The sequence below is a fragment of the Salvelinus alpinus genome, chromosome 1 (assembly GCF_045679555.1).
Source record: "Salvelinus alpinus chromosome 1, SLU_Salpinus.1, whole genome shotgun sequence".
NCBI lineage: Eukaryota > Metazoa > Chordata > Actinopteri > Salmoniformes > Salmonidae > Salvelinus > Salvelinus alpinus.
In genome coordinates, this window is record NC_092086.1 from 91,042,101 (window position 1) to 91,057,599 (window position 15,499).

Genomic DNA, 15,499 nt, shown 5'->3' on the forward strand with positions numbered 1-15,499 from the left:
AAGAACTGTATGACAGTATTGGCGTTTGTGAATATTTGAGCAGAGTGATGCTGATGCCAACATAGCAGCAGATGGTGTATGTGCAGATCAGAGACTAATATTTTGACTGCAGCATTGGTTGTTTCTCTATAGTTTAATAATTAACATGTTGACTCATATTTAGCTCATTTATTGAATGCCCGCTGATCTGATCCTACCCCCTGTCATATCAGTTGTCCTGAGAACACCAGGCATCTCTACAGAATCAACTAGAGTGACACCAATGTGTTCATTATGTTCAACAACCCTATTTACAGTTTACATTACAGACCAATGATGTAATCATCAAGCTCATCACTCCCAATAAAGAGCAGAGGAGCTGAGGCCGTTAGAGGTTCTGTAAACTATTGGCATCCCAAATCACCTCCCCAGAACCACAGCACTCTGTCTTTTTTATTTAATTAGGCAAGTCAGTTAAGAACAAATTCTTATTTACAGTGACAGCCTAGGAACAGTGGGCTAACTGCCTTGTTCAGGGGCAAAACGACAGATTTTTACCTTGTCAGCTCAGGGATTCAATCTAGCAACCTTTCGGTTACTGGCCCAACGCTCTAACCACTAGGCTACCTGCCACCCCGTCTGCACTTGTTTCAAAATTATAACATTCAGAGTCATGTAATATATTAATAATCAGCTAACTGAAATTAAGTGACATTGTAGTTTCTGTATACAGCCACCTCTGTTAAACAGATTGACACTTCCTATGAGGATTTACTTAATCCAGAGAAATATGAGAATGCACCTGTTTGCTCTGGTGTGCAACCACCTGATAGAAGAAACAGCTGAATGTCCAGCAAATGTTATCCCCAAAGCTTAGTAAGTCAGTCAATAGACAGCCTGTAGACTGATTTTAGAGAGCACATCAGAACTGGTGCTTAATGTACAAACAATATTGATTGGAGAGGAATTTTTCTCTACGAAAATTTGGGCCTTCTTCGTCTGTAAGGACGTGTTTGTGTGTGTGTGTTTTTACACTCTTTGAAAAAAAGTTGCTATCTAGAACCTTAAAGGATTCTTTGGCTGTCCCCATAGGAGAACCCTTTGAATAACCCTTTTTGGTTCTAGGGAGAACCCTTTTATGTTTATTTGGATCCCCATTACATGACAAGTAACAAAACACTGTTACGCTGAAAGACAAGGACAGTCACACAAACTTAAAATACAATGATATACAAACAATACAACAACAAAAAGGTATGTGTGTTAGAGTGCATCTGTGTGTGTGTCTCCGCACAGTCCCTGCCGTTCCATGAGTTGTTTTTTACTCCGTGTGTGTATTACTATTCTAGTGGGTACCAGAAATCCCCAAAAGACCCCACAAGGATAGTAAAACAAGAAAAATTCCCAGGAAGACAAAGGCTATTTTAGGCTTATGGGTTAGGCTTATGGTTAGGGTTACAATTAGGGTTAGAGTTAGGGTTAGGGGTTACGTTTAGGGTTAGGGAATATAGGATTTTGAAAGGAAATACATTTTAGGTCCCCACAAGGATACTAAAACGTATACTGTAAGTATGTGTGTGTGTGTGTGTGTGTGTGTGTGTGTGTGTGTGTGTGTGTGTGTGTGTGTGTGTGTGTGTGTGTGTGTGTGTGTGTGTGTGTGTGTGTGTGTGTGTGTGTGTGTGTGTGTGTGTGTGTGTGTGTGTGTGTGTGTGTTCGAGAGCTTGCGAGCGTGCACGCGTGCAACTGTATGCGTGTGCTCACACTCGTAAAAAGTAGATCAATCTGTTTATCTGGTTAGTACAGTCATATATTTCACACTAAATTTCACGATGGTCCACAGTAGCCAAGCCATCAGCAGTTTAATATGTAATGTTAGATTTAGATTGATTCAGCTATTATGGTGGGCCGATTGCCCATTCTCCATTAAAAAGTGAAAAGGATATGACAAAACAAAGACTTGCCAGAAATGAACTTCCAATGGCCCTCTCAGATTAAATAGTAATATCTATTCATCAACAATATATTATGTTATTTGGGGCCCAGGGCAATATAGCCGTAGATATAATCACCAAGTTGACTCTGTTTTTGCCACATTAAGCATTCACTTGCTAATTAAATCAATCTATAGGCTATTTATACACATGCCTTTTTTGGTCATGAGAACATCCATCCTAAAGTTTTCCCCACTTGTTCGGTCACTCGGCGGAAGGTCACATAAACCAAGTTTAATGCAGCTTCCTTGTTTGTCCTTCTGTTGTCGACTGCTGTGTGCATACCCCCGCTCCATGGAGACCCGACGCCAGCCACTCAAAGGCCAATTTTAGCAGCAGCTCCCTGGGTGTGTGTCAGTAAGGGCAGGGCAGGAGGCAGGAGGCAGGAGGCAGGAGGCAGGAGGCAGGCCAGGGCATGGCAGGGTTGTGTTCTCCTCTCAGCACGTCATATTGCTGCTCCAGGTGGCAGCAGCCCCACTGATCCATCCAGGTGACACCTCCAGAACCCCAATGTCAAAGGGCATGCTGACTCACTTCCTGTCTTGTGAACTAAGGGGGGATGGTGAAAGGGAGCAGGTGGTCAGTCAGGTGGTTGTCCTGTCGATGGATGCTGTGGAGAAACGTGGCCCTACAGTTTTGTTTTTAGTATGCTGCCAGCTTGTCAGACCTTAGGCCCTATCTGCTGTTGGCAACAGGCCCACTACAACGACTCCTTTACTCAGCTCTCTGGGAGCACAGAGAACACTCTATTGACTCATGGCAAAAGACTACACTGTATATGAAGGTGTATGTGTGTAAAATGTGTTATTTAAGCACTGAGCGCTATGGTCTCCATTTTTTTTAATACACTACTAACCTATTTTTGTCTTCTCTCTCTCCCTCTCTCCCCAAATGCAGCGCTCCAAAATAGCAGTTTATGAAAAAATGTGGTCTTACATGAAATCAGCTGAACCGTCAGTGTTCGCAAAGACCACTCCAGAAGGGGTTGCCCGAGTGCGAAAGTCGAAAGGCAAATTTGCCTTTCTTCTCGAATCCACAATGAACGAGTACATTGAACAGCGGAAACCTTGTGACACCATGAAAGTGGGCGGCAACCTCGACTCTAAAGGATACGGTGTGGCAACACCTAAAGGCTCAGCATTAAGGTGGGTGGGATAATATAACAATATTCTCCATGTTGTTATAGTATTCCACCTACCCTGATGTCTCCTGTTGTCCCATTCCTCTTCTTCCTCACTCCTCAATTTTTCATTTTCTGAGGTTCATCAGGAAGTAAACGGTATTATGTGTTTAACTCTCGTGTAGACGTAAAGCCATTTCTATCATGTTCTCTCTATGGTTCGTTTCTCTCTGTGTTTCTGTCTTTTTCTTTCTCTTCAAAGGGAAAGTACTTATTGGTATATTAGTCATATTTACTAAATCCATTTGTATGTTGATGTGCCCCCACACCCACCCCTCGTTTGTTTTTCTCTTCCCCTCAACCTTTCCTCTCTCTGTCCTCTGTGGTGTCCCTCTTTGGCAGTTCTGCATTGCTTCTAATTTAACAGTTCAATGTGTTTCTTTCACTTAACTTGCTAAAAGCTGCACTGTCACTTGTGATGAATGTTAACGTGCATGCTGTATGTTGTCGTTATTCTTCTATTCTCTATGGCAAAGTGTCCCTATCCCGCACACTTCAGTTCTGAGCAATGTAACCCTCCATACCACCTCTTTAATATTTAACACTTTCTTTGCTGTAAAACGCTTCTTACCTCTACACACCGTTGAAATTCTTTACCAATTTGTCATTTTCGTGATCCCCCTTATGAATCATTTGATATTATTATTATTATTATTACTATTAACTAATATTCTAATATTAGATTTCTCACGGACCTGTTCGTTTTCTTACAAGTCATGTTTTATCGTTTCAAGAAATGCTGTTAACCTGGCAGTGTTAAAACTGAATGAGCAAGGCCTCTTGGACAAATTGAAAAACAAATGGTGGTACGACAAGGGAGAGTGCGGCAGCGGGGGAGGTGACTCCAAGGTCAGCCTCAATGTCACCAATATCGGGTATCGTAGAGTAGAGTAATCGGCAAGCCTGTTATATCACTACTGTAACCAATAGGCCCCAACCACAGTCCACTATGGCCCTGTAACAGAAAACCGTGTGGCTTTTTCTATTTTATTGTGCAACTGAGATCAAACTGGGAACCCTTTACTTGGCTAATGGAGGAAAAAGACCAGTAACAATTTAGATATTTCTGATTTTAAAAAATGTGCTATTTTTTAACTGCAGGTAAAGAAGTGTTGAAGCTAATTATTATTCCCGATGGTTGAAGAGTAGCACCACTCTGGTAAGAAGCCATACTGTATGACCTCCTTTGGGGAGTCAGTGTTTTGCTCTGCAGCAGCGCTGCTCTGTGAGATATTTCCTACGTTTCTCCAGAGGCTTTTTAGTTTAGTGCTTTGCCCTGTGGTTGTCAAAGGCTAAACATACAGAATGGCAGAATGTACATTTCCTCTGCTTTTTATATCCACAGGACAAACATGGTGGAATTATAATGCTCTGTTTCACTAAAATGTACTTCAGGGGGCTTCTATTTGAAGAGAACAACCCATTTCATCACTTATTTAACTGACAGTGGATTAATAATTTGTTGCAATTGATGCCGAATGAAGTATTGATTAAGAGAATAACATGGCAGTGGCCATGTACCCTAGCACTGAGGTGTACTGTAGCACTCTCCAAACTGCCTCAACCTTGGGTGCTAGGGCAGGCGAGGCGAACAGCGTAGTCTTGAGGGGACTAAGCATTGCAGGCAAACGTGAGAATTCTAATGACAGTGACACCAAATGATCCAAACTTCTGTCTGTTACCAATAACATCGCTGAAAACCTTAGTCTTAGCTTGTGACCCTGACAGATTCCTTTGGTTGGTCTTAGTCTCCAAGACCAGTCAGTCTCCCCATGGCCGGCCCCATCCCGACAAATGACAATCTGCAAGAGGGTGGAAAATATGACTTGATCTTGTGTTTCAGAACACGAGGGCACAGCGACAGCCTGACTGTGGATCCGTCTCTGTCTTTAATCTTCTGCTTGCATCTTGACCACAGTACACTTGGCACATTGTAGAAGAACAGGCAGACTGACTTTGATGTTGTTGACTCTAGTCATTCATTCCTGAGTGTAAGCGGGACATGAAAACTATAGCAGAGCAACACACAGTAGCTGCCTCGTCCTGCAAGCAATCTGCCTTGAATCCTTGGTAGAGAGAGGGTAGCCATGTTATGATATTGCACCTGACTGCCACATTTCTTGTTTATTCTTTTATTCTTAAAAATGCATGTGTTGGTACTTTAACAATGTGCTTCAAATATATTGTATGTAATAACCACTGACAGAGGAAAACCCAATATATTATAGACACAAACTAGATCTGACATTGGCAAATTACACTGTAAATATACCATAAATACCTAGGGAAATTGTCTCAAATATGAAAGTAGACTACATGCTTATCACAGACATATACTCAATAAGGAAAGTTCATACAGCAGGTTAAGAACTGGAACGAGTAACTATTTCTGATAGATATTTGGATGTATGAGAATCGGATGGTGTAAAGACATGAGTACATCGTGTTTCTTCTGTGTGTCATGTTTTCTCAGTTGTGCATCTTTTGTTTTAAAATTGTATTTGATATTTTGAATGAACTGTCAAATACTGTGTGGGTTGATTTTATAGTTTTGTCGATTTGTATGTTTTGGGAGTGTTCTGTTTGTATTGTTTTCCAGTTTTTGTTTTGTCACCTCAACATATGTATTTATTTGACACCTGAATCATACTTGATGGTAACAGTGAAAGAGTCATTAGACATCCCCCACCACAGACACTGATTTTATACTCTCAAAAAATAACTGAACATTGCTTTTTTATATTGCTCCTCCTCGTTGTTGGACTGGATCAAGACGGGACGAAGCAAAGCATGTTTAATTAGCAGCTAGCAGCAATCACAGTCACAAGGTGAAAGCCATCTGACAGGCATGCTCAGTACAGCGCGTACATCAGCATGTGTCATTATCATGTCAGCCACTACTGGACAGACAGACAGACCCTCTGTGACACGTTAGCTAGGAGAGTACTGTCCTCTATCTCGCTGTTAGCCTGTCAGCGCTCTCAGTCCACTGACCTCTAGGTTGCTGGGTCATGGCTGGGTCAAAGCAACAACAACAACAAAAAACAGGTGATCATTTAGTTCCCTCTTGCGTGACCCGTATCCAGAGCTGGCAGGGTGTCCTATGAGGGCATGCAAACACATTAAGTGACTATAGGACACCCTGCCAGCTCTGGATACGGGTCACGCAAGAGGGAACTAAATGATCACCTGTTTTTTGTTGTTGTTGTTGCTTTGTCCCCATGACTACATCATGCATTATAACACTGTTATGTTATGGCACTGTTATAGCGCTGTTATTTATTTAGTCTGTCTTTACTATAGCCTAAAAAAAAGGGGATGGTACTCTTCCAAACCAAATAGCCATGCCATTGCCAGGGATTCTTCTTGCTTGGGGACTTAGTAGGGAAACAGATGTCAGTACACCCAGTTTGTCCTGATGTTGTGCCCATTCTGTCCATTGTTTAGCTGCTACTCTCCACACTGATACCAGTACTGGAACCTTGCCCGATGTGACTTACCATGTCCATAGCAACAGCTCAGTATGAGTAGGAGACCGTACTAACTGTGCAAAGCTGCTGTTACTAAACTCATTCCTATTCACATAGTTCTTTTCTGAGACTTACTGTGAACCATAAATGTTGTCGAAGTATGTTGTCTAAATTGCTGTGAAAATAAGCCGTCTAGCCAGATAAGATCAAATAACCTCACATTCTCTCCTCTTTTATGTAAATATTATGCTATTATGCATGAAGCAGACTACAGTGGTGAATACAATATATTTAATGAAGTTAAATTACAAACCCTGATCATTTTTCAGGAAGAAAATAAACACAGAAATGGAGCAGTCATGTAGATAGCATAATGTCTTACAAACATAACGCCCTACTTCAGGACTCATTAGAAACGGTTTAGCTTTTACATTCCTTAGTCTTATTCAGTCAAATCTACATGTATATTTTATTGATATCATTGCAATTAGAAGTTAAAGAAAGTAGCTATATACACTAATCATGCAGCCACAGAGCTTCATAGAATCAACATGTTGGTATATATTGAAATGATAGAAAATCAGATTGGCTACAATTCCATATTACTCCAATTTAGATCTACCGCTCTCTTGTAGTTCCCAATGTTACATTTGATTGATGTTAATTGCACAGTATAGGCCTATGCAAGTCAGATTTATAGGTGGCTCTGTGGATGCATGTGCAGTGAAGGGCTGTATTTTGTGAGGCGTTGGCTATCCTCAGCTAGAACCAAAATGGGCTGCTAGTTTTTGTTTGTCTGTTAGTCAGGAAAGGGTTCCTGTTAGATCCACCTTGCTAAACCCTTGGTCAAAAAGCTACATGTGCCCATAACAATTGCACCTTTTTTATGCACATACAGAGCTATATTACAGTAGCTATTCTGCTAGTCCCAATCATAAGTACTTTTTTGAACAGTGTGTGCCGATTACTCAAAGCGATACAGGTAGGGTCTGGTACGGTAGGGGTTAGTCCTGGTGTATGAAAGGTAACAGTTAGTTTTGCCTGCTCTCTGTGTTGTCTTGGCCAGGACCCTGCTCTATCGCTTTGTAAAGTATGAAGTAGTTTAAAGCTTGAATAACATAAAATAACATAATATAATGTTATTTATGTTATTTCCCACGTGAAGAACTCCTGTAAACCTTGCAGTATTGAAACTCAGTGAACAAGGCATCTTAGACAAGCTGAAAAACAAATGGTGGTACGATAAGGGTGAATGTGGAACCAAGGACTCTGGAAGTAAGGTCAGTCGCTGCAGGTCTTTTTGTACTGATTGCAAATTGCATTTTGACTTAACTGTTCATATGCAAATACCTAAATAACATACATTTAAAAAATCTATATGTATAGAATATTTTATCTTTCATTTTTTCCTTTTTGTTTTTGTGTTCCAAGAATGAGATATCTGCAACACAGTGAAAACATTGTAAACAATATTCATGGGCTAGTTTGTCTTACACATCCGCATCCACATTATTAATGTTTACATTACTGTTAATAATATTAATCATTATTATTCCTAAGATCTCATTACACAGCTTAGACATATGTAATGATAATTGAAAAGGTGCAGCATGCCTTGGAAAATGTAAAATTACATTTGTATTCATATTTACCATAGACAAATGACAACCATTGAATTGTAACCATTATGCTACTGTTTTGTTGACCAAACTTTTATTGAAATATTGTTTATTAGTGTCCTTACTTATTTGCGTGCTAATTGGGTATATTGAATCTATTAACATTATACAGTGTGACTTACTGAACAAGCTTCTTTACTCTGACAAACTCCACTTGGTCATACAGTGATCATGTGGAATCTGAAGGTCATGTTTGAACTGTAGAATGTCACAATAAGGAGATTTTGTTTGCACACTTCATGAAGTTAAAGGATTTAATATAAACCAGTTATTTAACCCTCTGAGAAATTCAGAGGACAGGACATACTGGCCCTGTAGCCAATGTCAGGGCTCTCCTACGACAGTCTATATGAAGCACAATTTAAAGGACACACTTATAGGGTTAAAATGCAAATGGTAAAACTCTTATAAATTAATTTCAATATCTAAGTTTGGATCTTAGTAGCAGCAAAACAGCTTGCCACTTTGATTGAAATTGTGAGATTCAGTCAGATTATTAATGGTACATTTGAAGAACTACAATATCACAGTGAAGTCAGGGCCAATTAAGAGTTTTTTGACCTGTACGACATTGACCACCTTCCTTTAGGGTGGCCTCGTAAACGAGCCACAGAATAGGGTATAAGGAACCTTTTTCTCGACATTCACCAATCTAGCTATGTTATTAACTACCTGCAGAGTTGACCCACCTCTCCTGCTATTGTTGAGGATTGACTGACCTACCAGACAGTCCCAAGCTGCTCCCAGCTTCCCACTGTTGTAGGGAAGTCATTCAGCAGGTCAACCTCTGTAGTTTACGTCAATACTACCCCACAGTAGGCATATGTCTCCATGGGATTCACTGCCTACACAGTTGATAGAACCATACAGAGTTGTTGGGGTAATTCATTAGATCACTAATAGTGGGGGTGTCATCTTCATTAGAGCTGTATTTGACTTGGGGAGATTTTGCCTTTCTTGTTTGATCAGGTCACAACCAAAATGTCTGAAAAAATTCTTAACATTGTTCTTTACCTTTCCCAGGACAAGACAAGTGCTCTAAGCTTGAGCAATGTGGCGGGAGTCTTCTATATTCTGGTTGGAGGGCTAGGGCTGGCTATGACCGTGGCTTTGATAGAGTTCTGTTATAAGTCACGGGCTGAAACCAAACGACTGAATCTGGCTAAGAATGCCCAAAACTTTAAACCAGCTCCTCCGGCAAACACCCAGAATTTTGCCACGTACCGAGAAGGCTATAATGTGTATGGAACAGAGAGTGTTAAAATCTAGGGGGTATGTCTCTCCCACATTTTGTCCCAGTTGTCTTGGCCAGGGCTCTTCAACCCTGTTCCTGGAGAGATACCGTCTTGTAGGTTTTTGCTCCAACCCTAATCTAGTGCACCTGATTCTAAAAATCAGCTGGTTGATAAACTGAATAAGGTTGCTTACAACTGGGGTTGGAGTGAAAACCTACAGGAGGGTAGCTCACAAGGAACAGGGTTGGAGAGCCCTGTCTTGGGCACTAAGTGTCTCTCAGAATTGATGTCACCCTGTTACTGAATGCCATTGCAACATAATGTTATGATAAGCTGATAATGTTTTCAACATAAGCAATACATGTATTGTATGTTCTAGAATATTTTTCAAGAATAGGCTACAAACACTGATTTTGAATGCTTTTGAAATCTAGTCAAGGGTCCTGAATGGTCTATATGTTTTATGTAAGTTGCCTATTACTGAAAAATATAAAATTTTATGGTATCAACAAAAAATTCTGTTGAAATCCGATTCCGGTTTTACAGATCTGAAGTCTGTCCCTTCCGCTGGTGTGTCTGGAGGAAGGGACAGTCACTCTGTAGGAACACAACCCACTGGCTGGCACCCTGGAGGCGAGGCGGCAGACTTGGTCATCAGCTTGGACCCAAACCCACAGTCAACAAATGCCCATCCTGTGTTGCCAAGCCTGGCATGATTATTGACGACGGTGACGCAATAGGACTTGTGCTTCTTGAAATATGGGACTTGCCTCTCTTAGTGCCTTACGGAGCATTCAGCATCACAGCAATGCAACTCCATTTTGGTTCACTTGAAAATACAAGAATCGCTAAAGAATATAGGGTAGGAAAGAAAGAAAACATTTATACTGTTGTAATCTATAAGTGGGGAAAGTTTTAGTTAAATTATTTTGAAGAAAAAAAGCCATTACTTGCCATTAAGAATCTCATCCCAGAGAACATTTTAAGTAATTTCAAGCCTTTACAGGTGTATTTTAGTGGTAAAATGTTTATTGAAAAAATGTTGTGTTTTATTGAACGTACTAGAGTCATCTGCCTATTTTACTATACAATTATTTTCAATGTCATATAATAATCTAAGATAAACTTCAATCAATAGGGTAGGATCAAAAGAAAAGGACAATGTTGTACCCTATCTTTTATTTAAAAAATATGCATAATTTGAAATCATTGGTTATTTAAAATGTCTTAAGTGCTGTCCATTTTCTTAGAGCCTGATGGACAAGCTGACATTTTATCACCATGGTAGCAGCATAACATGACTGGTTAAAAATAAATGCAATATTTAATTTGGGCAATGGCCCACACTTGTCACTACTGCCAAACAAAAATGTTAAATTGAAAACAGTTTTTATGAAGACATGATCAGTTTTTAAAAGCCATATGGGGCCATGTTGTGATTGAGGTTTTTGATTGAACAGAGTATTAACAGTTGTAGAGAACACTTGCATATTTACAGTATAGGCCTACTGAGCATAATAGGTTTTTTGTTATAAACAGTACACCCCAATTTACAACATTTAAAAGGTTTGAGTACTCATCTTAATCAAAATCAGCTACATTTCTTTCACAACAAGGTTATTAAATTGTAAGTCTAATTGCAATGCAATCCAATGATAATATATACTAATGGAGTTAAAGCTCTATCTTAACATGTTTGGTAAATAATAGCACACTATATCTAGTTGTAATTTACATTCATTTCTTTGTACCTGTGTTTTCTGTTTAGATTGATCATTATTCAGTAATTAACCCAATGAGAGTGGAGAGATCAGAAGAATAAAACAAGAGTATTTCTGTGTTTTTATGTTTCTACAAAAACTGTGATCCACTAGCCTACACTTTGAAGACATGCCAAGCAGAAAACAGATGATGAATAAGAGAATTCTTTAACCATGGAGAAGCATAAATGTTAAGAAACATTGATTTTATTAAATGAAGGCTTCTCTAATCTTTTTTTTTATATATTTTTATTTTTATTTTTTTAGAAATAAAATGCATGTGAAATTGGTGATCACTTTACCAAACTGCAACCTAAAGCAGACCCTAGGAAGTTAGCAAACAATCTCAACTTTATAACAAATTTGATCCTTTTAGTTATTTTATTTGTAATTGCACCTCAGCAATGAGAAAATTGTTAAGCTGCGTAGTGATAACAAGAACTGCATGTGTGGACATACTGAACCTTGTGAGGTCCTGTACAAAGAATTTTATTACATTTTGTAAATAAAAGTGGATTTAAAAATCAGTTATTTTCTAATATTATTAGTTAAGCTATTGAATGTTATTCTGTCATACAGGGACAATACATTTTATCATCCAAATATCTCCAGTGATCATACTGCACCATGTAATAGACAGGAAGAAACCAGGAAATATTAACATTTATCCAGCCGACTTTTTATTCTGCAAGCATGATCTTGAAATGGGCAGAGAATGACACAATATGGACAATCCATAAGGCTTGCTCTGGAGTAGAATGCCATTACAGTTGAATGGTATATGCAAGCAATTTTTTCATGACAATTGACTATATTACAAAGAAGGTATGAGAGAGGGTTATTTCCAATGTACATGTATAAACTAGCAGGATTGCCAGACTGGACAGGACTTGGTCTGGGGATTTTGTGTGATAAATGATGCAAAGCCAGGGAACTCGTGATTTACGACCAAGCTAAAACACTGAGGCAGAGAGGAACAGGAGAATGCTCGCAACTGTAAAATAACAAGACTAGGAGCCTAGTCTGAACACTATTTGTTTTAACCTTTAACTAGGCAAGTCAATTAAGAACAAATTCTAATTTACAAACAATGATGGCCTACCAAGAGGCATCCTGCGGGGACAACACACACATGAGACACAACACTACATAAAAAGAGACCTAAAACACAGAATGGTAGCAACACAACATGAAACAACACGGTAGCTAGCAGCACAAACATGGTACAAACATTTAGGCACAGATAACAGCACGAAGGGCAATAAGGTAGAACGGGTGTTGTACAGTATATGGAGGATGAGGGTTGCAGTAGGTCACTAAGATAGGGGGAGTGAAGCATAAGAGGGTTTTATAAATAAGCATCAATAAATGGGTCTTGCAACAGGTATACAGATATGGCCAGTTTACAGAGTGAAGTGATATATCCGATAAGGAGCATTGGTGAAAAATCTGATTGGCGAACACTAGACTATACATTTCTAAGGTATTTAAGAGCTTCCCTGACTGCACTTTTACTGCAGTTTCAAAACTGCAATCTGTTTTTGTAACTGCAGCCAACTGTGGTATTTTGGACACAGTAATTGCAGAATAACTGCAGTGTACTGAAGTTATACTGCACTCTGACCCTAATCTTTTTTCTTAAGGTTTTCTGTACATATCCGAAAATAAACTGCAATAGCTTTTCCTATAAGGCTTTATAGCATTACTCAACACTGGAGATGTCTCTTTGTGCAAGGTTTCACATCAGAAAATGCACAGTTTAGAGCGTTCTCTGTGTACCCTTAGTGTGGGAACTTGAAACTTTCTAATAACTTCTTGCCTGACCTACTGAGCGGTCTGTGTTACTTCAGCTTAACTGTAACAATGAAGTGAAGTGGGATGGCAAATAACCCTAAAAGTTCAAATAAGTGGACACCGAACACGAATGGCTCACTAGGAAAACTATCATTTATTAGTTAAAAAATGCATACACTTGTCGAGTACAGCAGATAAAAACTCCAAAAAAGGTTGTTTCTGAAACATTTGTATTTGGAGTACAAAGCTTTCTAAATTTTTACATTTTTTTTTTTATTGGCTTCAAGGAGGAACTGTCATTTTACAAATGATTTAAAAACCTGATAACACACAATCGCATAATGAACATAGCAAGGGGACATCGAAAAATAAACATAACAGATATGACTTACATGTTACCTTTATTATTGTACACATAATATACAAACTGGTCATTTGTATCATTTCACTCAATACATGCCTAAAGACTTGGCTGGATTAAAAGGAGGATAAATAAAATAGACATGTAACTAAATGAGGTAAATGCAAATATGGAGCGTGTCTATTAATGCCAATAAAACAAGAAAGAGGGAGGAGCCTGACATGAAACCGGATTTTTTCTTCTTCATCAGGCATGTGTGATTATCGACTGTATGACCTGATGCTTTCGAGAGCATTTCATACAGTTACCAGTTTAATTTCTGAGTAGAATAACATTCCGTGATTTGAATAGCACATTGTGCCAATATTCAAAAGTAAAAAAAAATACTCACTTTCAGTTGGTTACTGAAATAAATTGAAATAAAAAATAAAGAGATCTGCAAGTTTCAAACACTAAAACTAACATCACTTGCAGACAGTTACAACAGAAACAGGCAGAAATGAGAGTAACATTTCAGATGCGGCCTCATCTCAGACTGCACAAGGCAGAGAAAACAGAGCACTAGCTAACAGCATGGTACAGGAGGGAGGGAGGGTAACTGTCTGTCTCTCCGTCTGTCTGTCTAGGGGAAAGCACGGCTTCTCCAGGTCTGCTGCAGCCCACAGATTGGGAGGGGAGGGTGAGGAAGGAGTGTAAGAATGAAGACATGCTTTAGACAAAGACCAAATCATACAAACACTTGAAAGTCAAGCGTAATATTAAATTGGGACAATGTAAATGAACTTATATACTATTCCATTACTACTTACCTTCACTGACTGAACTATAACACATTATCTGTGCTTGTCAGAAGACTTATGAGTACCACCATTAAGGAAAAACTTCAAACAGTAAAAATATTGCAATTTGTTAGATACACATGACAAAGATCAACAGAAAATCTACCACAAGGTAGCTAGATAATAAACATGACCCTGTGAGATGTTTCTATAAAGACCCAATCTTTTGATTTGGTTGTTGCCTTGAATAATACAATTCAAATATATACAGTACTCAAGGTAATACTATTATAATTACACCAAATACTAGGTCTCCAGAAGTTAGTTAATTCCATAATTTCAGTTCTGAAGTGTTACCCAGAACTTTTAAGGATATTGTTTTTTCTCATCCTTTCCACCACTGCTGTCCCTCTTCTCCTTCTTGTCAGATTTGTCTTTGTCGTGCCTAGACTCCTTCAACAAACAGACAGGAAACACACACGTCAAAATCAAAACATCACTAGTGCCCACCAGTGGTACATAGTACAGTCGTGGCCAAAAGTTGAGAATGACACAAATATTAATTTTCACAAAGTCTGCTGCCTCAGTTTGTATGATGGCAATTTGCACATACTCCAGAATGTTATGGAGTGATCAGATTAATTGCAAAGCCCGTCTTTGCCATGCAAATTAACTGAATCCCCAAAAAACATTCCCACTGCATTTCAGCCCTGCCACAAAAGGACCAGCTGACATGTCAGTGATTCTCTCGTTAACACAGGTGTGAGTGTTGACGAGGACAAGGCTGGAGATCATTCTGTCATGCTGATTGAGTTCGAATAACAGACTGGAAGCTTCGAAAGGAGGGTGGTGCTTGGAATCATTGTTCTTCCTCTGTCAACCATGGTTACCTGCAAGGAAACACGTGCCGCCATCATTGCTTTGCACAAAATGGGATTCACAGGCAAGGATATTGCACCCAAATCAACCGGTTCAATTGTTGTGAAGGCTTCAGGGCGCCCAAGAAAGTCCAGCAAGCGCCAGTCTCCTAAAGTTGATTCAGCTGCGGGATCGGGGCACCACCAGTAGAGCTTGCTCAGGAATGGCAGCAGGCAGGTGTGAGTGCATTTGCACGCACAGTGAGGCGAAGACTTTTGGAGGATGGCCTGGTGTCAAGAAGGACAGCAAAGAAGCCACTTCTCTCCAGGACGAACATCAGGGACAGACTGATATTCTGCAAAACGTACAGGGGTTGGACTGCTGAGGACTGGGGTAAAGTCATTTTCTCTGAT

At 39.4% G+C, this 15,499-nt stretch overlaps 2 protein-coding genes across 7 annotated transcripts in view; one reads left to right on the plus strand and one right to left on the minus strand.

The window, feature by feature from the left end:
* LOC139533917 (glutamate receptor 3) overlaps positions 1 to 10,205 on the plus strand; it is a 113,869-nt gene extending 103,664 nt beyond the window's left edge. For 2 of the 5 annotated variants that reach the window (XM_071332447.1, XM_071332422.1), the window contains 4 exons: positions 2,868 to 3,115; positions 3,885 to 3,999; positions 9,323 to 9,571; positions 10,081 to 10,205. In XM_071332447.1, the coding sequence (XP_071188548.1) occupies positions 2,868 to 3,115; positions 3,885 to 3,999; positions 9,323 to 9,568 (609 nt within the window). In that variant the 3' untranslated portion in view covers positions 9,569 to 9,571; positions 10,081 to 10,205. Of the gene's footprint in view, positions 1 to 2,867; positions 3,116 to 3,884; positions 4,000 to 7,785; positions 7,901 to 9,322; positions 9,572 to 10,080 lie in introns of those variants that run through there. The other 3 variants (XM_071332431.1, XM_071332411.1, XM_071332438.1) reach the window with 2 other exon arrangements.
* A 3,018-nt stretch (positions 10,206 to 13,223) lies between these two features.
* Positions 13,224 to 15,499, minus strand: part of LOC139533904 (THO complex subunit 2-like) — a 73,422-nt gene continuing 71,146 nt past the window's right edge. Inside the window, exons 37-39 of one of the 2 annotated variants that reach the window (XM_071332390.1) lie at positions 14,605 to 14,681; positions 14,259 to 14,310; positions 13,224 to 14,101 (exon numbers count right to left, since the gene is read on the minus strand). In XM_071332390.1, the coding sequence (XP_071188491.1) occupies positions 14,283 to 14,310; positions 14,605 to 14,681 (105 nt within the window). In that variant the 3' untranslated portion in view covers positions 13,224 to 14,101; positions 14,259 to 14,282. The remainder of the gene's footprint in view (positions 14,102 to 14,258; positions 14,311 to 14,604; positions 14,682 to 15,499) is intronic. The other variant, XM_071332397.1, reaches the window with a different exon arrangement.